A 24,117-nucleotide genomic window follows, 5' to 3' on the forward strand; every position below is an offset into this window, starting at 1 on the left:
ACAGGCGCAGAAGCCATGATGTCAGGTCGGCATTCTAGTGTGCCGAAAACCCCCCGGAGCTGCGTCACGGCTAAAATCGGGCATTGCAGTTGGAAACAACCGGAAGCCTGCGCTCTTTCTTTCTGTATCAAGCGCAAAGATGGAAGGAGGTCAAAAGTTTTCGCCAAATGCCTCTCTTCTGTAGGTTTCATCAACACGACAGATGCAACATCATCTGAGGAAGAAAGCATGAAAGGAGTTTATGCGTGAAAGGAAGCCGTTTGTCCCTTCCCGAAGTTGAGAAATCGTTTCTTGTTACCGCTGTCTTAAACTCTCAGTACCGCCTCAGCAAATTCTGTCACAAAGCTTACTTTTTGGTTCGCGCATGACGGGCTGACGCTCCTGTGCCGAGTAACACCCTCTATTGATCGGGATATATCAGCTCTAAACCCAGTAAAACGTTGATTAAGTCTAAATCCTGGCGTTGAAGAACCACTTCAAACTAACTTGTGATAAGAGCATCTATTAAAGGGTCATTTTATGAAGCAGAGTAAGGCATAGACTCGGTGAAAAGCACGCACATGTCGGAACGTTAAGGTCGTGAAGCGAATCCAGGGCTAAGCCCGAAGTGTTTAATTAACGGGAGCAGGTTTCTTTACAGGCATGAATTCTCCATGTTGCCGTGCATGGTGACGAACAAGAACGCAAATTCTCCAAGGGGACGAGCAAGCCGTCAGCATTTTACCATAGAGTACCCAGTTCTATGGCAAAGGAACTGCTGGTTTTCTCATCACCTTGAACAAGTTGCGTTTATGGTCGTCCGCTGGGCAGACAAACAAAAAATGCACGCTGTATCATCCGATTGGAAACCCTCTAGCAGAATTTTGCCCCGCATACCTTGATAAGTACACACTTGTTTATAATCTCGTTTTTTTCGCACATCATACGATTTTGCCATAACAATCACCATATCTAGGTCATCTCTTGGCAACCGTGAACTTATCTGCTATTTAACGCACCTCATCGATTTTATATGACTCTTTTAGATGTCCAGTGCGAGCGCAGGACAAACGTTAGAAGCAAAGTCTTTGTACTCATCAAAATATTAAATTATGCACTTCGCTAAGTGAGTTACTCTACCTAAAATATTTAACAGCTGCCTCAAAATTAATTTAAATAGCGCACCCTTATGTTTTATCGTCTCTTAGCTATACCACAGATGGCCCAAGAATAATTTAATAATTTCACCCTTATGTGTTTTGGTCTCCTAGCTATACCGCACACAGATGGCTTAAAATTAATTTAAAATTGGATCCATTTGTTTTTGATGTTGCTTTAACTATACAGTGGAATCGCACGACAAAGCTTCAAAAGAAGATTTTGCTTTGCATCAGAAGATAGACGATTACCATTAAACTTTTCGTAACAATATTTTACAGTATTTCATAGTCTCCTCAGAATGAAAAGCGATGTGCGCGTAAAGTAGACTTCTGTTTATTGGATATGAAAAGCTAAGGTATTTCCACGAGCACCCTTCTAAAAGAACTGGAGACGTAGGCGTTAACGTTTCGGTAGAAATAATGAGTGTTTTTTACTCCCATCTCCCCGTTTTCCTCTTACTTTCGTTTTCTTTTAGTGAGGCATAACTTGTACCAAATGGTGCTTCAAAACAGCCACATGAAGTATAATATCTAAGCAAAAGCGCGTTTTGAAGATTACGCCTCATTTCTTCTTCAGTTCGTTCCGTTCTTCGGTCTGGTGTCTGAAAGGATTGATGCCTGCAGCTGTAGACAAAGGCGCTCAGAGGTGTCTCACAGATCCTACTCGAGGGTGCATGCCGCAGTGATTCAGTATAAATAGTCAAATGGGTATGCTATATGTTAGAGCCAGCACTGTGTGAGCATCTGCAGTCTGTATTTCTAGTAGGCCAAACTACGCAGCATTCAACTGCCGATGTTATCATCCCTAGTGTATCAATACCTCTCTCCGCAGTTTTTCAGCATGGTCACATGCGGCTAAAAACAAATTGTTATTAGTAATACCACTCGCACTACAGTTTCAAACTGATGTAATGGCGCAGTCAGAAAAGCTGCTTTTCCAAGAGGGCGAGCTTCGCTTTGTCTTATTTATTGTCATCCGAAGACAAGGAAAATGCAGAAAAGGCCGGAGGCTTCCCATAGTAAACTAGACCGGTTGGAACCCCGTTTACGTCAACACCGCCGTGTTCCCAGTCGCTCTATGCTACGTTAGGGAGCCTACATGTTGCGGCGACGCAACATGTAGGCTACTTTGTCGACGCCGCGGCGCAACATGTAGGTTCCCTATGCTACGTTGTCGCTCCGCTCCCTCTGGCGACGAAAATTGTTACCTTGGTGGCTTTCCGCACTACGAGAGGGCGCGAGAAGCTCGAGTGGATGCTTAGCATGAAAATTGCGTGCTTGGTTCATAGCTTTTAATCCATTTATTACAGGTTTTAGCAGTAATAGCTAGAACACAACATCGTTTCGTTTCTTCTGCTCCGCTCGCATGGGTAACAATTTCCTTATATTGAAGCAGCACCGAAGGCTATTTGATGCACGCCGTATAGTGGAGAGAGGCTAAACGGTGGAGACAACCCGTAGTTCTAACTGCCGGTTTACGGATTGCGTGAGAAAAACACACACGTGGTTTTTCACTGACTTGGTGTAACGAAATAAGAAACCACGCTAAACAGAGGCTGGCTCTGACGAAAAACTGCAATGATGAGTGGCTTAGAAGAATTGAGCTGGCACCATGTGCCTCTGCGTGGCCTTTCATTGCCACTTCCCGCTTCTGCATGTTAACTCCGAATTTCCATTAACCTGGCGCCTTTAGATGCAGGAAGCATCACATCTTACAACATTGTTATAAAACGGTTTTGCAAGCGGCAGTAATGTTATATGCTACACGGAAAATGTTATGCTGATTTAAATATGAACAAATCAAGTAGCATGCTATGTCGTAAACATTAGCTTACCTTAAGAATGGAGCATCATGCTGATGCTGGTTTTATAAGTGTTGTAATATTCAGGTACCCTTAAGTTTGAAACAACATTACAAATACATCTTGAGCATTGGCCCAGCCGCGGTGGTGCAGCGGTTGAGACGCCCGACTACTGTGCTGGAGTACCCGGGTTCGGTCCCGACCACTGGCAGCTGACTTTCGATGGGGGCGAAATGGAGCGGCATCCGTGTGCCGTGCAATGTCAGTGCACATTAAAGATTTCCAGGTGGTCGAAATTTCCGGAATCCTCCATTACGGAGCCTCTCATAGCCTAAGCGGCTTCGGGATGCTAACCAACCAAACCAACCAAAATCTCGAGCATTTCATTTCAACATATTCGGAACTGTTATCATTGCGATTGTATTCTTGAAGTAAAAGATTTTGCAGTTAAATATTTCACATTATGCTTCCGATCAATTGCGTTGAGAACCTAAAAATTTCACAACAGAATTGGTAATTCGCCTCTTCACTTATAAATAATAATGGGACAGCGTGATGGCTGCCCATAAACTGAGCTCCTGTGTATTCATTAGGAAGCGTTATGAACGGCATATATTAGTCGTGCTCTACTATTGCCTGCGTTACTCCAAGTTCATTGCACTGTGTTGGATGAAGATATTTGCCGTCACAAAAGGCGCGTCTGGTTTTACAGCACGCTTTAGCATTCGGTGAGTCTTGTACATAGGCCGTTCACATATTTCATTAAGGCAACGAAACGTTTACTACAGCGTTTATTTCTGTATGCACCAGACTGCAAGAAAAGAAAATACTCGAGTAACCCTTCCTAACACGGGACCAAACAAACGTTTCATTATTATAAGATTTCGGTGCTGCCTGGTGAGCTGGTGTAAAGTGTACTTTTAACTGCAGTGTCCTTTTCGATGTCAACACTAAGAAATAAGTGTTGGGTGCGAAACGCTGCTGCTTTAACTATTCGTACCTTTCAATCCACTTATTACAGGCTTTATCAGTAATAACTGGGGCATGATTTCTTTTCGTTTTTTTTTTTTTTCCTGCTCCGCTCTCATGGGTAACAATTTCCTTATGTCGAAGCAGCACCGAAGGCTATCTGATGCACGCCGTATAGTGGAGAGCGGCTAAGCGTTGAAGACAGGCAGTGGTTCTTTAACCTAAACCGAAGTCTTAATGAATGTATTTACTTCGCACTTCGTATCCACCTTTGTGCGAAAGAGGCCGGGATCAAACCACTCAATTCGTGAGAGAGAACGAAGCGTCATGCATAGCCATAGCCGAAACGGTTAAAAAACCATCCTGCCTTACCTGGACATGTTTATAAAGAGAGGCAATGAAAAGCTCGAGGGATAAATATGCTTGCAAGCCATGATTCTTGTTATTTCGAGGCACTTGACTCATTCTTAATTTTGTTTCGTTGTGCCATTTCAAATGGAAAGTTAGAAAACGACCTGAAACAGTTTCTTTCTCGAACATCGAGAGGAAACACCACTTTCGCACTCAGGCATTTTCGGTTCATTATCTTCAAATACTTTAATAAGAGGGGGATGCATCTTTCGAATCAAATGCGCCAGTGCAGCCCCTGAACTGCTACAAGGGATATCTCCCACGATTCGACCTGTTTTCACTAGTGTCTAAGCTTGCTCTGCGATTGGTGCGCTAAGATTTCGATTTTCTCAATGTCTCCAACTTACTAACACTGTAAGGTGGCATTAAAATGCTGCCTCTGTGTTCATTTTGCTGAAAGGACGTATGAACAAACTTCATGAGCGTATAATACATTTTGTTTTCCACTTATATACTTTCACATAAGAGGTAAAAGTTAGTTATGCTTGAAGCACATGCAGGAAACTTTATACAAATTCTATCAATGCTATGCTTGGCATCGATAGAATTTGAATGTTGAAGTCGAAAAAATTACACCGCTAGGAAGCACCTTTTCCACGTGCTACGGCGTTATTTCAGCGCGTGTCCACAAAGACGGAGTTTTGAAGAACAAATGAAAGTCATATATATATATTGAAAGAATTGAAAGAATAAACCAGCCCTGTTGTGGGAGTGCCACGAACACTATGGGATACAGCTTCTGTAGATTAACCTGTGTACAAGGTTTGCTCTTATCTATTCTTTGTTGATGGAGAGGGCGTGGGATGGAAGAGGGTCACAGTTGGAGCGGGCTCTGGCGTTTGGTTCGCCCGCTGCGAGGTCTTCAATGGAATCAGAGACGTGTCTACACACGCAATCTTAAGATGTACTGCGCTTTTGCTCCTCGAGCCGATAATCAGCGCTATTTCTATTGTTCTGCCCAGGACACCGAAGATGATCCTGCCGATAACCGCGCTGCGGCTGGCGGTCGCGGCGGCCGTCGAGAACGTCACCACACCGTTGCCGAGTGACTTCCCCGATGGAGACGTTATCATTTGGCGTCGCAGCGACGAGGGCGCCGCTAACTCGTCGTGGCTCCCGGCCCTGCTTCCGCCGTCGCCAGTTCCAGGCTCACCGCAGGTGGACCCGGGATTTGCGCCAGATTACCACACACGAATCAGGTTTCCACAGAACTCGACTGACGTGCTCACCGTTTCGGACATCGAAGAGATTGAGAAAATGCTAGTGAAGCTGAACGACACCGGGAACGCCACGTCAACTGGCGGAGAAGCTCCTGCACAGGTGAGCTCATCAGTGGTACCACTGAAGAATACGTAGAAGCTCCTTAGAAGCATATGTATGCTTCTAAGGAGCGCGCTGTTTTTTTTTTTTTTTTTTTAGCAGTAATGGATCCGTGGTCCGCATACGCGCAATAATAGGGGCAACCGAAGGGACTGATTAACAACGTGAGAACACGCAGTAAAATGCAGCTTGTTGCGAATTGAATGGAGAATATTAAGTGACTCATACTGCGCCTATGTACGGCATTGAAAGCAGGAGCATGCGTCTGTGTCAACACCCGTTCACAAAGCATACATCGGGCTTGCAGCAATGAAGCAACCATAGTAGCAAATGTACGTTCTTGAAGTCTACATTCACTGTCTAGTAACAGATCAATATGAAACTAAACGTTTCCACAATTTATTGAATATTCACGTCGCCTACGATTCAGTTTATACTTTTATTTGTTATCATGAGCAGGTACGCTAGAGCAGGTTAATCAAAGGGCTGAAATACACCTTTATGAAAGCATTTAGGATGCATGTGAAAAGCCGAAAGACCAAAAGCATAGCAACCAAACGAGGAAAAGGACAAATAATCAGAAAATGACTCAACCAGATAAGGTCTATTAAATGACATAGCGCATACCGGGGAAAACGTTTATTGCTTTAATGTTACTTGCGTTGGAAAATGCTAGCCAGAGTTATCCATAACAAATCCTGAAGCAAAGATAAAGGCAAAGAAAGTTAACTAAATTCCCATTTAAAGTTAACATAAATAAATAAATAAATAAATAAATAAATAAATAAATAAATAAATAAATAAATAAATAAATAAATAAATAAATAAATAAATAAATAAATAAATAAATAAATAAATAAATAAATAAATAAATAAATTTTGTGGTCTTCGTTGCAGCAGACTCTGAAAATTTAGTTTACATTTTACTCTACGCAAACTGTGCTCTAAGCGAACTAAAATATACGGAGACTTTGGGGCACTTTGAGGTGTCACATGAAACCCCTCGCTTGATGGGACTCAATAATTTGCTTTAATCATTTTTTGAGTGTCTAGTTTTTGGAAGCATCGCTTAGAAGGCCAAATACGTTCATATATGCCCATTGCTAGGTAATAGGAGTATTTTCTTTGTTTAATAAAATGGCAATTCTACCGTGAAGAAGAAAATAACACGGAAATGTAGGAAGACAATACGTTGACTTTTCAGGCCGGTAAACTTTTAAGAATATGTGACGCAAGTGATCGCCTGTCTAAATGTTTCATCCTGCCGTAAGGTATCCGAGCGAAAGATACATCCCTACTGAGGTGTAAAAAAAGCAGGATTTCAATTGCATTATGTGCCTCCCCCGAAATAAATATACGAGCGGCCGGTGAATAGATTAAGCCGCTAATTTCTGCATTTTAAGGAAGTTTCTAGGGAGCTTTCCAGCTGTTGATCATAGCTTTTAGCTTCACTGGTAGCAGAGTAATTTGGAAAAATATCAATTTAAACACCCTGATGCCAATGTTGACAACGCCTCTAAACAGTAGGTGGGAGTCCCTATCCAAGGACCTAAATTGCTCTTGCTGCCTTCTCCTCCAGAGTCACGAACTTGTGCTGATTCTCAAGAACCAAGTCGGATAGCGCTGCTTCTCACTGCTCAGTGTAGCATTTTGGACGGCAGCTGTATAATATGATCCCTTGGCATTCAAACGTGACCTGATATAGTGTCGGTTTCCTCCAACGCAGTGGGAAGTCGTCCCTGTATGTAGTCGGCTGCATCTTATTAGGATACACCACAGGTACGTGTGACAGCGTTAAATTCCGCATTCTCCACAAAATCAGCGTTGTCGGAGCTTTGAGAGAAAAATCGTGGTCATGCCTGTGACAGGTAATGTTTGGTTGGTGACATGGCCGGTAATAGTTGGCGGGTTGTGTGACGCCTTCAGACTACATAGCATGGGCGAGTTGGCAGAAGCTGTTAACTCGTGCAACTCTTTTGAGCTATGAGGGTGAGATGCGTGTCAAATCCTTCGGGACCCTTGCATTCCGAGTCAGGTACGCTAGTCCTAGGCCACGCAGGTACATGCTTATGACTTGGATACAGCGGATATTAAAGCTATGGCGGGTGGTCTGTGGCCTGATGCGGTAGCTCAAGACTATGTTAATCAATAAGTGAGTGCTAATAGAGGCTCAGAGTAAGTGGTTACTGATTAAGGGAGTAACATTGTGTATAAACGGGAACGAATAATTACGCAGGGGGAGCCGTACACGGAAAGTCTAACATTTTTCGATCACCCTACCCCAAGATCTTTTTGTTTCTTTGTTTGCAGCTCCTGCCTAGCCATGGCCTCAGAATTTGTTCCCCGTGACAGAGAGGCTATGCTTAGCGAGGAAGGGTAGAGGAAACAAAAAACGCCTTCGCAAGATGTTTCTTCGCAAAAAGACCTGGTCCCGAAGATGTCATTCAGTGCTATATGATATCTCGAGAGGGTTTAGCTTGATAATCGCAAGTGCGCTGTGTGATGAAAACAGCTTCAAGCATAGATGGAAGCTTAGTAAGCTTCGTCATCGGACGACGTTTTTGAGCCTTTTAGCTCGGCATTCATCGATAACCCCTTCTTCTTTGGTGAATGAAATATACTGTTCTGTTTCTTCTCGGTGAAATCAGGCCGTTAAGACACAAAGCACCTTCTCTTGAAAACATGCTCTGCAACGCCACTACGCTCACTGCCATTGTTGCAACAACTTATCAGCGTCCGACGGCGTCCCCAATCGGACAGAAGCGTAGCCGAGAAAATGAACTGAAAATCTGTGTTTCGCCAATCACATTGGTAGTCGGGAACGTGCAATCCCGTTCAAAAAAGCGGCGTACGCTCGTTCTTTATTGTGGCCGTGCTATAGATCCCTTTACCGGCGTAGTTTTATAGGCTTCACAGCGCGGACGTATTTCTGATTGCTGCCGCAGGTAATCTGAGCTCAGCAAATCTGACTTGCCGAGCATATCCTTGACATGGCGGCCGGACCAGCCAGGACGTTTGTAGACATGCACGTTGTATGCACTGTCCGAGCACGAGCATGCGCAACTGAATCGTCTAGGCTGCAATTAACTACGCGTGCGTAGAGTCACTGGAAACGGCTTTCAGGAAATCGCATTACTTTCCACGCGCGTCAGCCTTGAAAGGAATGAGGTTGCCTCAAAATACCTTTTCTACGGCTCTTAAGAAGGGCAACGAACAAGAAACAAATATGCAACATACGCTACATACGATCTGCAATTTTACTTCGGAAAAGCAGGTACTTATACAGAATTGTTTTGCACATAGGCACGCATGCAGGTCCAGTGAAAAACATATATATGTGCTGCTGCGTAAAACTGGGAAAAGAACGAGCGCCGCTTAAATCCTGGCTCCATCGGAGGGGGGCTGTAGTGGTTCGAGCGCAGGTTGAAATGAAAATAAAGAGGGACAGAGAAAGCGGCTGGTGGTCTACCTCGCACATCGTTCTATAGTAATTAAATGTGAAAAATCATTTTTCTCCTTCTCGGATTTTAGAAAATATGTTAATGGCTTCTTAATTAAAACTGACTGAGAAATTGCAGGAACAATAGAGAAGGAATTTCCTGACAACCACTGACAAGAAAAAACGATGACAGCCTGCTCCGTACTCATGTAGTCCTGTAGAAAATTCGAGCGCGGAGGATCAAAATGCTGGTAGGGGTCTCAAACCCCCCGAAACCACCCCGACTTTAAGCCCTGAGAACGAAAGAAAAGGATACAAACAACACCCTCATTGGCCCAACAAGCGTTACAAGTGAAGAGATGGGTTTAAACTTGATCACATCGCACATACTTCTCCAAAAATGGCTACCTCGTGGACTTCTATGGAGACCAACAGCCAATTACATATTTTCCTTACTTAAAGCTGCAGGTCAGGTGAATGCAGCGCCAGGCCATCTCTCAAGTCACTGCAAGCAGTGCAAATGGATCCCGGTACATGTGCGAATATGGATATGTAGAGGCAAGACCAGAACGGAGAGGAACGCGTACTGAAAACTTTATCGGCAAATAAGGACGCAATTGCATTGGGAAACCTTCGGTTTGCACAGCGGTCGGAGATGGTATTTTGGTCAGAGATGTGCGATGTGGTTGGTTTTAGGATTTTGCTGTTCCCTTGCATCGCTCATTGGGTCAAAGAGAGTGTTATTCTGTATCCTCGTCGTCCGTTGAAATTATCCCTAAACCTTTCGTTGTTGCTGCTATATTTTTATACTGCACCTATCTCTTCGAAACGAATTCGTCTTTCATTAACGAATGCAGGATATTAACACAGAAGATGTTAAATTTTTCTTCACGGCCACAATTTTCACAAACAGGGCGATGGAGGGGCGTTCGTACAGGTGGTGTCAAACTGCTCGACTGAGGAAACGTGGGACCACTTCCTTTCTTTTATCCTAACTAATGTTGCCCCGTAAAGGCAATGCTTAAATAACACGCATAAAATACACAAACCACTTACTGTGGCTTGAAAAAAAAAAGTTTAACATGTCTAAGCCTGAACATAATTGCGTCGCGGTAGCCCAATTGGTGCTCTGTTCTGGTGAATATTCAGACCATTGTGAACTACTTTTCCCGTTCTCATGGCAGTTTTGAGCTTAGCGCCTTGAAAAGGATATAAGTCTCCCTGGACTTCGTAAGGTTTGTGTGCGATGTTTTTGTTGGTTGGTTGGTTTGTGGGGTTTAACGTCCCAAAGCTATGAGAGACGCCGTAGTGGAGGACTCCGGAAATGTCGACCACCTGGGGTTCTTTCACGTGCACTGACATCGCACAGCACACGGGCGCCTCGCTTTTCGCCTCCATCGAAAAGCTGCCGCAGAGGCCGGGATTCGATCCCGCGTCCGTGGGAACAGTAGTCCAGCGCCGTAACCATTGCGTCACCCCGGCTTTTTTTTTCTTTATTGCCTGACTTCGGCACAATACACAAAACCACAATGAGCATTCATTAATACGACAATCATTCAGGTGGGTTGTGGCGTCGTCATACTAAAATTCTCTTAGGGTCACTAATGGCTCCAATCTTCCGAGCCACTCGGGAGCTTCAGGGGCAAGTTTCTGAATTTCAATATATCTATTCATGCTTTCCCGAAAATAGATCCGTGCTGACCGTGCGTCAGGATCGCAATGGTATCCTGCCATTCTCGAGCGCCAAATACAGTGGAGGGCCATTAGCATAATAAGATCAAAAGGCACCCCATCCTCATTCTCTACTGGCAAGTACCTAATACCATGCGAGTCTAATGGAAATTCCTTTTTTAAAGTCCTTTGTAAAATATTCCAAAAGTATACCCCTTCCCAACAATGTAGCAAAACGTGGTCTATAGTTTCTGGCTGTTTACAAATTAAGCAATGCGAACCCCAAGGTAAAATTAAATTCTTCCCTTCCAAGAACTTCTTTACTGGCAGTGTTTCCGTGTGTAACTTAAAGAAAAAAGTTTTTGCATTGACGGCACCTGCATCGCCTTCACCCGCTTAAGTACGTCGCGTCCTGGAGGTGTGAAGTTTACACATTTCCAGCGGTCAAGCCACGCGCGGCTGGATCGCATTTATGTGTCTACGGACGTCATATCAAAATGCAGTAGTTACAATGTAGTACCGATTTCATTTTCTGATCATTGTTTAGTGGAGTGCGGGATAGGGACAAAAAATCGAGGCAATCAGTTTTCATGGGAGACGTGGAAATTAAATAATAAGCTGATTACAGACGATATCTTTAGTAGGAAAGTAAGCGAACAAATTGACAAAATAGAGTCTTGGGGGGAGATGAAAATATGGCAGCAGTGGGAACTTTGCAAAGAGCAAATAAAGATAGCAGCAATCGAACGGTCAAGCTGTATACGACAAGAAGAGAAGCGTGAGGAGGACAATTTAAGATCCTTGCTGGCTAGACTACTTGAAAAAGAAAGCGAAGAGCCTGGTAAATGGATGGACGATATTAGGAAAATAAAAAACAGGATTGAACTGTTCGAAGAAGAGCGCTATCGTGGTGCGCTAGTGCGGGCGAAGGCGCAAGATAAAGCTGCTGGGGAGACACCGTCGAAACGAGCACTAGGAATCGAGAAGACGCGTGCTCAGAGAAACCAGATTGAACTGATCGAATGGGGCGGGACGTTATCTGGAGAAAGCGGTCATATCCAGCAGGCGTTTCTTGAATAATATCGAACGCTGTTTACAAAGCAAGACGTGGAAGTAAACGCATTCAAAGGAAAGTTTCTGGGCGCTTTACTGCGATTAGATGATGAGCAGAAAGATAGGCTGGAGCTTTCAATAACCGCGTCGGAGGTCGAGCTTGCCATAGAAAAATTGAACCCGGGAATATTTCGCGGCCCCGACGGCTTAAGCGCGGCGTTCTACAAAGCATACAAACATGAAATAGTGCCGGTACTGACAGCCGTGTACAACGAGTCCTACAAAGTAAATTTATTGCCCCCGTCTTATGGCAAATCCCACGTAGTGTTGATTCCTAAATACTATGAAGCAGATAAGTTACAACAGGTTACAGCATATCGCCCTATCGCACTTACGAATGTAGACTACAAAATTTTTATGAAAATTCTAGCCCGTAGACTACAGTCAGTAATTCAACAGTTAGTTGGACCACACCAGACGTGTGGGATCAAGGGTCGATCCATTGTTTCCAATGTGCATAAAGTGAGGAGTGTGCTTGAGTGCTGGGATCACACAAACAGTTGTGTAGCCATCCTTCAGTTGGATCTGGAGAAAGCATTTGATTGTGTCTCACATGAAATCCTGTTCTGCATACTCGACCATCTGAATGTAGGGTCCGTCATTCGCGAGGGAGTGGCCATGGCGTACCGAAGCTGCACAACAAGATTGATTGTAAATAAGAGTTTGGGGGCCCCCATAAACGTGCAGCGATCGGTGCGCCAGGGTTGTCCCCTCAGCCCTCTGCTATTCTGCATTTACATCGAGACACTGTGTTTAAATATTATAGAAAACGACAAAATTCGTGGCTTCCAATTGCAAGCTGCACAGGTTAAGCTGCTGGCATATGCGGACGATGTGGCTGTATTCGCAGTGAATAGCGAAGGGGTTATTGAGGCCGTTTCGGCTGTAAAAGAATTCACAAAGGTTTCCGGCAGTAAAGTTAATTGGTCAAAGTCCCTTGGGCTTTGGCACGGAGAATGGCCAACGACGCCAGAGAAGTTTGCAAACATGTCCTGGGTGACAACACCAGTAAAGTACTTGGGAGTCCCACTAGATATATTATCGCGACAGCGAATCGTGCTGGAGGGCACAGACTCAAGCCATGCGGGAAAAGGTTAAGGGGTGGAAAGGGCAACAATTGTCAGTTTTCGCCAGGGCCACAGTGTGCAATATGTTTTTTATGTCGAAGCTGTGGTACGTGATGCAAGTGTTGCATTGTGCAAGGATGAACGTACAGAGACTGCACCGGATATTTGCCATTTTTTGTGTGGGCAGCAGAATGGGAACGATGTAGCCGGACCAGTTTGTTTAGGTGGGTGAAGGACGGTGGAGTGGGTTTGGGGCATTTATTTCTACGACAGATTGTCAGCAGATTTCTTTTTGTTCGCGATGTAAAAGATCCATTTTTGCGTACTGTGTGCCAATTAAGGCTCGGAAATGCACTGCCGGACTTTGTTGTCTCGACCGAAAGTGTATCGGGACGCATTTTTGGTTATTTTAGAGAAGTTGTCGCTAGTTTGCGATTCCTGTCTGTTCGATTTTCTTATGAATATTTATCTTGTGTTAGCAGGAAGAAGCTGTACAAGGATTTGTGTGACGTAGTTCTTCCCATACCAATGTACCGGCAGGGGTGCGATGTTTTGTTTGTATCAAGAACAATTCTTGGAAATTATTCCACCCCTTGAAAGGTATAGCACGCTGTAAGTAGCTAACCAAGGGCATCACCAAAGAGGTTGTTAAGACTCAATGTTAATCACCACCTACATAATTGACATTTAAGAACCAGATCTTATGCGACTGAAACCTGACTCGCTTTGGGCTACGTTTGCGCCATTAATCATGTCCCTCTGTTTGACAACTCTGTGGGAAAGAAAATAGGTAAATTGACTTGCTGCCACAAATTACATCCATGTGAATGGCTTCAGCCAGCGTGAATTCTCATTAATTCCAAGCCTATCCGTACACGTGCATTCAATCACCCGCAGATGACAACGCCTTGTTAGGGGACAGCAAACATAGTCACGAAACAAGATTGCGAAACAAAGCAATCAACAGAAGGTCAGATATGAGTGGAGCATTTCTGGTCACTCAAGCACACGTGTTCATGAAACCCATCCACTCCTGCCAGCGAAAACATACCAAGAACACTTTCAATACTACAACCGTATAAAGAAGCTGCAGGAAAACAGATTTTGGTTTGTTCACTTCCTAATTCCATACTTATTACGACGTGTTGTCGATGCTTGTTTACTTATATCCTTTGCATAATTGAGGAAAATACTTGCTCCACTATAGCGTAAAAACTCACTCGAAGCCAATGCTATAGTGAAACATTTCCTGTTTGACACCATGCTTTCAGAACAAAAAAAAATTGAAATTGTTTTTTGTATTCGCCTATTTCTGGGCTATGTTCACCTCAGTTTGCTGCACAGGATATCTAAAAGCACTTCATTCTCAATAATGTGAACAAGTGCACGAGGAAAAAATAAGTTGTGGTTTAACTCTGGTTAACCCTAGTTAAATTGCGATAGCAACGGCGGAAGCTTCTTTTGTCTGCTACATTATTCCCCTATCACGCCCTATCACGCCCTATCAGTGTGAGGTGCTACATTATTGGGGACACTTAAGCTCATCCTATAAGAGTATGACGCGAGAGCGTAAGCTACCAGCCCACATATAAATGAGAAGGGTTCAACGCTGCTGAACCGAATATGGAGCGAAAGCATTAGCTGCCGGTGACCGAGCGTTCTTCTCCTTCTTTTCTTCTTCTTCTTATTCGCGGCTGTTCAAGGTCAAACGTGGCCCTACCCGGGACGACGTGACGGGCTGAAACCTGATGCAATATTGCTATCGCAATAAAATGTTCTACGACTTCCTTCAATAAGGGGGAACCAGCATGGCTCGACCTCTTTCAGTCATTGAAAACTTAACAAAGTGTTAAAAAAATCGCCCTGCTTAACAATAGATGAGATGAAATAACTCTTGAATAGCAGCACTGAGCACATTCATAACTTTAGTGGTCATGTATACTTTATTTCAGGATAAGAATGGTTCACTGATTTCTTGGAACTTGCACAGGTCAAACACTTAACTTATTCGATTGACACGGCCAGGGCAGAAATACAGATTGAAAGCTGGCTTCTGAAATTCTGCACGGAACTTTTTCGCTTTGGAAATGTCTGGACATTAGATTTGTTTTAAATGTGGTTGCAGCTCTGCCGTAAGCAATCGCTGGTAAATGCTATTATTTTTGCCTCCTTAGCCCCACGGGAGAGAGATATATTTAGCAGCAGACGTGGCAGCCTTATATGGTCGACCTCAACATAATTTCTGTCTTTATTTCTTTTCTTTCTACTGAAAGGGGCAGCCGAGGCAAAAGGTTGAAAAACCTGAATAATGACCGTACCATCACAGTTCGAGGTGAGGTTGAGGCAAGGTCAGGAAATCATACTTCAACCTCAGGTGGAAGTTTCAGGTTGACTGAGGCCGTCATTGAGTGACGTTGCCATTGCAAGGTCCAGGAATTTTCGAGGCTCCCGTGACCTACGCCGAGGAGGGCCCCTTCTGCGAGGTGGTGGTGGTAGAAACATTTTTGTGCCAATATTACAGAGGGTGGGGGCGCAGCTTCCTACATGGCATTTGAGAGCCCCCTCCGCATACGGAGGGTCCTCTTACAACGCAAAGGCAAGACCTTGGAAGGTTATCCCAGCGAGAGCACTAGTAATAATCTTACGCTGGTCCTGATCGGAGGTACTGGTGAGTAGGTGCTCCCACTAATCTAGGGCCACCTCTGGTGAAGGATGTGTGAAAGAGGGACAGGTGAGTAATGTGTGTAGAAAGTCACCACGTTCGCCACATAGCTTGTAGGAAGGAAACTGGTTAGGAAAGCAGGTGGGGAGAAGGATGGTGTATGGGGCTGGGCGCGTTTGTAGGTTGCACCAATGGGCAGGACGAGGAGTTCGAGCTTACCGCCGCAGTGTGCATGCGGTGCATGAGGTGGCGCTTCGCGTCTGATTACAGCCTGTTTGGACCACCGGATGCACAAACCCAGTGTTCTAACTGTGTGCCATGCAAGTTATACGGGTAGGAAAGAAAAAGGTTCTCTATCGGTGATTATAGAGAATAAACTGGAACCGCACCATAAGACACGAGACGGGCGATTGCACGCATGTCTCCATGCATGGCGTTTGCGATCAGGTATCAAGGCAAGGTTACTCTATATGCCTACGTTTGCCACGTCGTCCTGTCTTTTAGGCCATGTATTTCACTTACATATATTTGAAATACTTTTTTTTTTTACGCAAGCTTTGCCATAAGGCATATAAAAACCCGCGTGAATTATTTTTCGTTAGGAACTGGAGAAGGCTCCTGCTCTTATTGTTGTCAGTGAGCCATTTGAAGAAATCCTCCTCCCTTGTGGCGGTTAGTCCCACTTCCTGTAGAATCTTTATCCTTGATGCCCTTGTCTCTTTACAAGACCACAGCAGGTGACGAAAATCCACTTCTGCAGCTCGTATGGAACACTTTGGGCATGTGGTGGGTCCGTTGTCTTCTTCAGATTCCCATTGGCATGTTACCGACGGTGTAAGGGCCGCCCAGCTCTTATCCTTTTGAAGGAAACCACCTCCAATCTCGTTAAATTATGAGGGAGCGGGAAAGTATATGGGGGAATGAGAGAGCACGTGTACTTTTCCTTAAAGAGGATGCTAATATGGGAATAGCGGAGCGGGTATCAAAAGGGAGCCTGGTTGGGGGGGGGGGGGGGGGGGGGGGGCATTAGTGTTTCGGACTTCGTGTGTGGGGTGGTCAACTTTTTTCTGCTCCGCGTTCTGAGCATCGTCTTGTGTCCAGTGTATCTGGATGCGTATCTTTGTTTTTTTATTGAGTACGTGGATTTCCTTGGTTACGCATAGTGTCTTTGTCCCTTTCTTCACTTATTTTACGGCGGCTAAGAAATCTATTTTATTTGTGGCCTCCATAGCATCGCGGATTGCATATAGTTCCATCACAAGCGGGTCCGGGTATTCTGATACGTATTCATTACGTACTTTTAGTTCACTGTGTGTTGGGCTAGTAGCTGCTGTTCTACCGCCATTTGCTCGAACTGAACCTCATAATTTCCGCTTGAGGTGAGATTGATTGAGGTCGCCAGTGGCCGCTGGAAAAATGAGTGGGAGCACCAGATGAGATGTCAACATTAATCGCTGAGGTTGAAGCTGTCGGCAAACATTTTTTTGAGGTTGAGGTGGGTTAGAAGTGTTTGCGGTGAAATTCTCATCTCTGAAAGTTAGCAGCGTGTCCTTTTAGTGCGGTCCCTGCAACACTGCACTGAGATGTTTATAAGCATGAAACAAGAAAATGGCTACCTAGAAATCAAAATGGCCGACCAGAGAGGGCCACCTACAAATAGAAATCAAAGGAATGCGAATAGTCAGCATTGTTGCTGGAAAACAGATCAAAAGAAATTGGCCGATTTATTGCGTTGCTCATAATGCAAAATATAAGCGCAGCTCTTGAAGCATTTTTATGTTGTGCTGATGATCATGATATCATCACCCTGACTATGCCGATTGCAGAGTGGCGCCTCTTCCATACCTCATGTGCCAGTTGCAGCCACCTATTTTCTTCAAACATCCTAATCTCCTCCCTCTTGAAGCGCCATCCCCTGCTGCGCTTACTTTCTCCTGTAATCTATCGAATTACGCTTACCGACCACCAATTTTTCGCTATATTTGGCAAAGAATATCGATCACGTAGTCAACCAGTTGCATACACCGTGACTATTAGGCAAAGGCGCGCTCTTCTGACGCCGCAGGTCACCCAAGATAAATGTACCCTAGTAGCGATCGAAGGCTTCATAGGCAGCCATACCCTCGAAACATGGCGGCTTATGGGCGCCCCAGATCTGTGGGTTGCGGGGTTATTTTATGACGTTGAATGACGTCAAGCCTACGTGTGCTCTTAACACGAATTTCAAAGTGGCATTTATCTGGATTCACCCTGCCGTATTTGCACCGCATGTGGCAAGCTCAATTTTATAAGCTCCAAGCGCTACGAAATAAACGAAAAGCGTGCCGCAATGGCGAAACAACACTTAGCGCTGGCCGGACGGAAAACGAGAAAGCGACGGACTTGCAAACCTGGGGAGCACCATATTGACTGGAGAGGAATTTGAATGTAAGAGACGATGACTCCGAAAACGGCACATTTGGAGACTAAAGAGCTAACTTAATACCTTTCCCTGGAGCACTATCGCAGATAGCGAGACAGCAGCGATAAGAACTCCTTCGTTGCCTGCTTTGCAAGCCTTGTTGTGGTGCTTGCAAAGCAGGCAACGAAGGAGTTCTTTGCCAATACAGTACACAGCTATATTCAGCTGGCGCAACAAAAGTATTTAAAATTAAGAAAAAAAAAAAAAAAGCCACAGTGTTTTAATACAACAGCTTACTTCTTCCAAAAAACATTGTATCAAAATATTTATTCTTTCTCTGTTCGTGCATAGTATTCAGATTTGTAGTTTTAAAATTACTACATTTCAGCGTTTTGCCTCCCGGAGCGTGCCTATGCCGCAGTCAGGCTAAACCGCTTTCAGGCTCATCCTTCGCCATCTACTTACTTCCGCCATTGGTCACTAGCGCAGACCTTTTCTCAGCGCTACCGCCGTATCCTCCTCTGCTTTCCTCCTCACGCTGGCTTCGTTATTGCCCTATTGTAATATTTCCACGTGCTCCTCACTTTACTAATGTTCTGTTGGTTCTCTTCGCTTTGCTGCAGTTATGCAGTTACGCCAAACGGCGACGGCATCGCTCAAAGCTGGGACAGGCGCTTGAAAGCTGCGTTTGAAAACGAAAAGGCTACAGGTGGATAGCTGTAGAAAATATGCGTTCAACACGTTTCCGAGCCTCACTCTCACTCAGAACGGGCTGTTTTTGAAATGCAAATAAATGAACAAAAATAGTCTGTCATTGCACAAACAGAGAAAAAGTGGTACTGTTCCTGTCCTGTGCATTTTGCCTTCGTTCTTTTGCGTCAGTTTGTTTTTATGCAAAACATGTCTCAAATAACCAGTTAAATCTAAAGTATTGCAAGACCGGACCAAAATGCTATGAAAGTTGGTTTGAATTAGAGAGTAAAAAGCCATCCAAAGTAAAACAGGGTGTTACGTTTATTTAATGGCATGACGGATTACCACAAGGTTTTGCAACTTTTCCGTTCATGGAGTGCCGGTGCAGCAGCACATAGTACTCTCAAGAATCCTGTGTTCAACTAGAAATTGGTGTTGAAGGAACAGAAAAAAACTTGGTGCATTAGATCAAGGTTGATTAATTATACTTTGTTGATTCAATCTATGATTAATGTCGAGACGTCGCAGGAAAAAAAAAAAACTATTTACTTCATTTCTGTCGCAGCGTGTCAGTCGCTCGGTTGACGACGACGACGACGGCGATAACGACGTACCATCGGAGAACGTGCAAAAGCCCGAGCTTTTTCCCGAGGCCAATTCTGTGCCAGGCTACTCAGAAGACGCCCAGCTGCGACCAGCACCACAGGTGGACGATGTTAACTCGGACTTTTTCGGAACATTTCTGGGCCGCCAGGCAGCCAACCTAGAGGACGCACGAGCAGACACCGAAACCCAACCGGAGGATGCCTCGATCAACGCACCTGCTCTCAAAGCGGCAGTAGGTGACGATGATGGCGAGCAGGTAAGGAAAACAGAAGACCCCCCCCCTTTCCCCCGTAATTTAGCGATCTTTTTTGGCTTTAGATTGTAGAGCCACGGGCATAATATATGTAGCCTGTGTCCGCCCTCAAGCACCGCACCTGACTCAGGAAAATTAGGAAATTGTATTCATGAGTTAGTTGCGCCCACCCTCATGAAACCTTTATATTTTTTGTTGGAAACTGTGAAAATATTTCAGACGCCGAAGCAGCATCTCCGTATTATTTTGGCAGCACTTTACGTTTACCAAAAGGCTTCTGACTCTGTGACTGATTCTCCGCATCTCAGGAGGCTGTCGAATAAGCACGATGAAGAAAAAGATTAGAAAATGAACACTCTGTTTTCAAATTCACGTTGTTCACTTAAATAAAAACAAAAACCTTGACGCCGAGAACGAGCCTACTGAACACTGCCACAGCGCCACAACGAGCGCCTTCATTCAGCCTTGCTTATTTCATTAGCACCTGAGAATACAGCCATTTAAAAAAAAAAATCCTTATTTTATTTTGGCAATAATTAATGGAAAGCGAAGGAAACTAAACGCACACTATCAGCAGCGTTTTTCGCTACTGCATATACTCAGTGCACTGAAATGTGAGCTTGACGGTGTTGCCTGAGAACCTTGGTTGTTAGACCCTAGTGACAGTTCTAAACTCTACAGAGGGGTGATGCTAGCGGGCAAAATTTTCATAATGTGCTAAAAGGGTATTGCGAACTCAGAAGAACAAAACGGTTATTTATTTATTTATTTATTTATTTATTTATTTATTTATTTATTTATTTATTTATTTATTTATTTATTTATTTATTTATTTATTTATTTATTTATTTATTTATTTATTTATTTATTTATTTATTTATTTATTTATTTATTTATTTATTTTCAATACTCTCAAGGCCCGGAGGCATTACAAAGAGGAAGGGCCTACAATATCAGCCGTAGTCTTCGTAAAATTTTCGACATCGGTGATGGCAGTGACGAAGGCAGGAAAGTTGTTCCGGTCATTCGTAGTTCGAGGAATAAATGAATTCAAACAAAGTGTGTTTCGTCAGCGCGGGATCCCTACCTCGAGGCTGTGCTCAATGCGTGAGGATATATAAGAAGGAAGAAATAATTGATCTTTGAGAATAGGATTAGTATAATAAATTCTATGAAAAATACATAAGCGAAAATATTTACGACGCAGAGAAAGCACAGGAAGACCATGGTTGATTTTATTTCTGATACGCTTGCAGTTCGTGAAAAATTAGAAACAATATAGCGCGCGGCGCGGTTCTGAACGGACTCTAAACTGTCAATTAAAGATACTTGATTAGAATCCCAAATAGAGCATGCATATTCCAGCTTGGATCTTATTAACGTCCTATACAAAGGAAGCTTAACGGAACTGTCTGCAGCTGTGAAATGGCGGCGTAAGAAGCCTAGTGTGTGATTAGACTCGTTAGATATATAGTTCACGTGCATTTTCCAAGAGAGATTATGTGTTATGTGAACGCCGAGATATTTGTATGATGAAACAGATGATAGTGGAGTGATATTAAGAAGATAGCGAGTGGTGTTATCATGAGTTCGGTAAGAAACACGCATGTATTTGCATTTAGTAGTGTTAAGCTTCATAAGCCACTCGCTGAACCATGAAGAAATTTTATCCAAGTCTGACTGAGAACATACTTCATCAAGGGGATTAGTAATGGTACGGTAAAGAACACAGTCATCTGCAAAAAGTTTAATGTGGGAAGAAACATTGTTAGGAAGATAATTAATATAAATTAGAAACAAGAGAGGACATAACACAGAAACTTGAGGTGCTCCAGAAGTTACAGAAATTAGAGGCGAGTCATAACCGCTGACTGTGACATATTGGCTTCGGTTAAAAAGAAAACATTTAATCAAGCGCAATACCTGATTGTCAATATTCAGAGCACTGAGGTTAATTAGTAGCAAGTCATGCGAAACTGAGTCAAAAGCCTTAGCAATATCCCAAAAAATACAGTCCACAACAAAGTTAGCATCCAGAGCTCGGAAAAGATCATTAGTGAAAGAGAGGAGTTGCGTTTCACACGAGAAAAGTCTTCGGAAGCCATGTTGATATGAACTAAAAAATTTGGTAGCTTCGTGGAAAGAAACAAGGTGAGAGTAAATTATGTGCTCAAGAAGTTTGCAGGGTACGCTGGTTAGTGAAATCGGCTTATAGTTAAGTGCAGAAACAGTGTTACCTGATTTATGTAAAGGAATCACCTTCCCCACCTTCCAATCATTGGACATTGAACAACTCTGCAGTGACTGCATAAATATTTCATGAAGAATCAAAGATGAGCATGTAGCAGTACTTTTCAAAAACTTTGATGTTATTACATCCACATCTATGGAAGCTAAAATCTTCTGTCTTTCAATTAAAAATGATACACCAACAGAATCAATGGTTATCGGATCCATAGGTAAAAAGTCAGATGTACGAAGATCGGGGAAAAAGTTCAGAGATGTAGACGAGAAACATGAAGCAAATTATTCGTTCAACACTTTGCAGCATTCACTCTCAGGTATTGGTGCGTTGCTGTAATCGGAAAGATCTACTATATTCGACTTATTCCTGCTGACCACATTCCAAAATTTCTTGGGACTTTCTTTCAAAAGAGATGGTAGGGCGTGCTGGTAAAATTGCTGTTTTGTTTCAGATGCATTTTTTTTGTATTCAGTATTAGCGGCAGCGTAGGCGTGCCAACGTTCGGCCGTTTGTGCTGCCTTGGCTCGCCGAAATAGCCTTTTCTTCTTTTTCAGTAGGCGTCGCAAGCACGCATTCAACCATGGGGCATGGGAGTTAGATTTAATGCGTTTCTGAGGGACGAATTTATTAATTAAACATTTCACTTTTTTCTTTGTACAAATCCCAGTAGTCTATTTTCATGCAATCTTTTACGATGTGGAACTGGCAAACAGTCCATTTCACTGCCTGGTGTACGAGTAATTCGAGATGACTGACCCCACGTGCCAGACATAAGCAAGTACTCCGCAACTGCTTGCACTACAAGCTACAATGATGCCGTCTGGGCAGGTACTTGTCGCAGTGAACTTAACTGGAACTAGAACTTGAGTATAGATGCATCTGCTTCCCTTGTCGCTTTTCTTAGGTAATTTCTCATTGAAACATTTTTGGAGCGACCACGTCATCTGTGTTACATTTGAGTAATATCCTTTATGTACCATACCTGCGAAATATTTCTCCTTGTTCTCAAAAAAGCCCGCGAAATTTTAAGTGCGGGCTGCAGCAGCGAATGCTCTGGCGCTTTCAGGCGACGCCCGTTATGCAAAAGGAACATTTTCCCGCCCGAGTAGTTCACGAGCGTCTGAAAAATGCAAATTGGCCAGTTTTATAACGCTAATCATCAGTAATATGTACAACATGCTGCCATATCTGAAAATTGTAACGTCAAAGTACCAGAAGATATGAAATGAACCCCATGGGGATCCTCGAGTCTCTTTCTTTCTTTCTTTCTTTCTTTCTTTCTTTCTTTCTTTCTTTCTTTCTTTCTTTCTTTCTTTCTTTCTTTCTTTCTTTCTTTCTTTCTTTCTTTCTTTCTTTCTTTCTTTCTTTCTTTCTTTCTTTCTTTCTTTGAAATGCCGCTTTTGAGCAAGAAACTCCATGTCACTGAGACCAAGGAAAGCGTGATGGAATGTACTTGTCCTCTTATAGCGCTGCTTAGAGTTTGAGTAATCGTTTAAAAAATTAATTTCTTAGAAAAGGAGTCCGACGCTACTGGTAAAATCCTGACCTATCCTGACCGCATGTCGCCCGTAGTTCTCTAACAAGTGAGATATGCGGCGGCTTTCTCCGCTTACTTTCCGGAGTATTCTTTAGAAACAGAAGGAAATTTTGCATAAAATACTGTTAGAACGGTGTTCTCAGTATCATGCCTTTTCTCTATTTTGCCAGCATTTCAAAGACTTTGTTTTTGGACAACGTTAGTGCAGCCTAGCAGTTTAAGGAGTCGTCTGTCAAAATTCTAGATACGTGTATGGAGAAAGTAGGGTACCCTGTACTGATGCGCATGCCACCTTCTGGTCCGTGTACTGCCCGTTTGTGAGTGTAGTTCCGTACATAATAATAATAATAATAATAATAATAATAATAATAATAATAATAATAATAATAATAATAATAATAATAATAATAATAATAATAATAATAATAATAATAATAATAATAATGATGATGATGATGATGATAATGATAATAATTGGTTCACAGGAAAGGAAAGGCACAGTATCTGTCCCACTTGTTTTGTGGACACCTGAACCACGCCGTCAGGTAAGGGAGGGGGGAAGGAGTGAATGCGGAAAGAGGGAAAGGGGGGCCGTATTGGAGAGCTCCGGAATAATTTCGACCACCTGGGGATCTTTAACGGGCACTGACATCGCACAGCACACGGACGCCACTTCGTTTCGTCACCATCGAAACGCAGCAGCTAGCGGTCGGGATCGAACCCTGGAACTCCGGAACACTAGTCAGGTGTCTTACCACTGCACCATCGCGGCGAAACAGAATTGTACAC

General features: G+C 43.5%; 1 protein-coding gene and 1 long non-coding RNA gene across 2 annotated transcripts in view; one reads left to right on the forward strand and one right to left on the reverse strand.

The window, feature by feature from the left end:
* The window catches only part of LOC146201532 (uncharacterized), a 44,683-nt gene extending 40,384 nt beyond the window's left edge, over positions 1 to 4,299 (reverse strand). The window contains exon 1 of the long non-coding RNA XR_014703555.1: positions 2,975 to 4,299. This is a non-coding gene — a long non-coding RNA (uncharacterized LOC146201532). The remainder of the gene's footprint in view (positions 1 to 2,974) is intronic.
* LOC146201533 (uncharacterized) overlaps positions 1 to 24,117 on the forward strand; it is a 32,673-nt gene that overhangs the window by 6,605 nt on the left and 1,951 nt on the right. The window contains exons 2-3 of the mRNA XM_084587621.1: positions 5,284 to 5,641; positions 19,253 to 19,549. Coding sequence (XP_084443747.1) covers positions 5,284 to 5,641; positions 19,253 to 19,549 — 655 coding nt within the window. The remainder of the gene's footprint in view (positions 1 to 5,283; positions 5,642 to 19,252; positions 19,550 to 24,117) is intronic.

The sequence above is a fragment of the Amblyomma maculatum genome, chromosome 1, assembly GCF_055883805.1.
Source record: "Amblyomma maculatum isolate TAMU_Amacu chromosome 1, ASM5588380v1, whole genome shotgun sequence".
NCBI classification, from domain to species: domain Eukaryota; kingdom Metazoa; phylum Arthropoda; class Arachnida; order Ixodida; family Ixodidae; genus Amblyomma; species Amblyomma maculatum.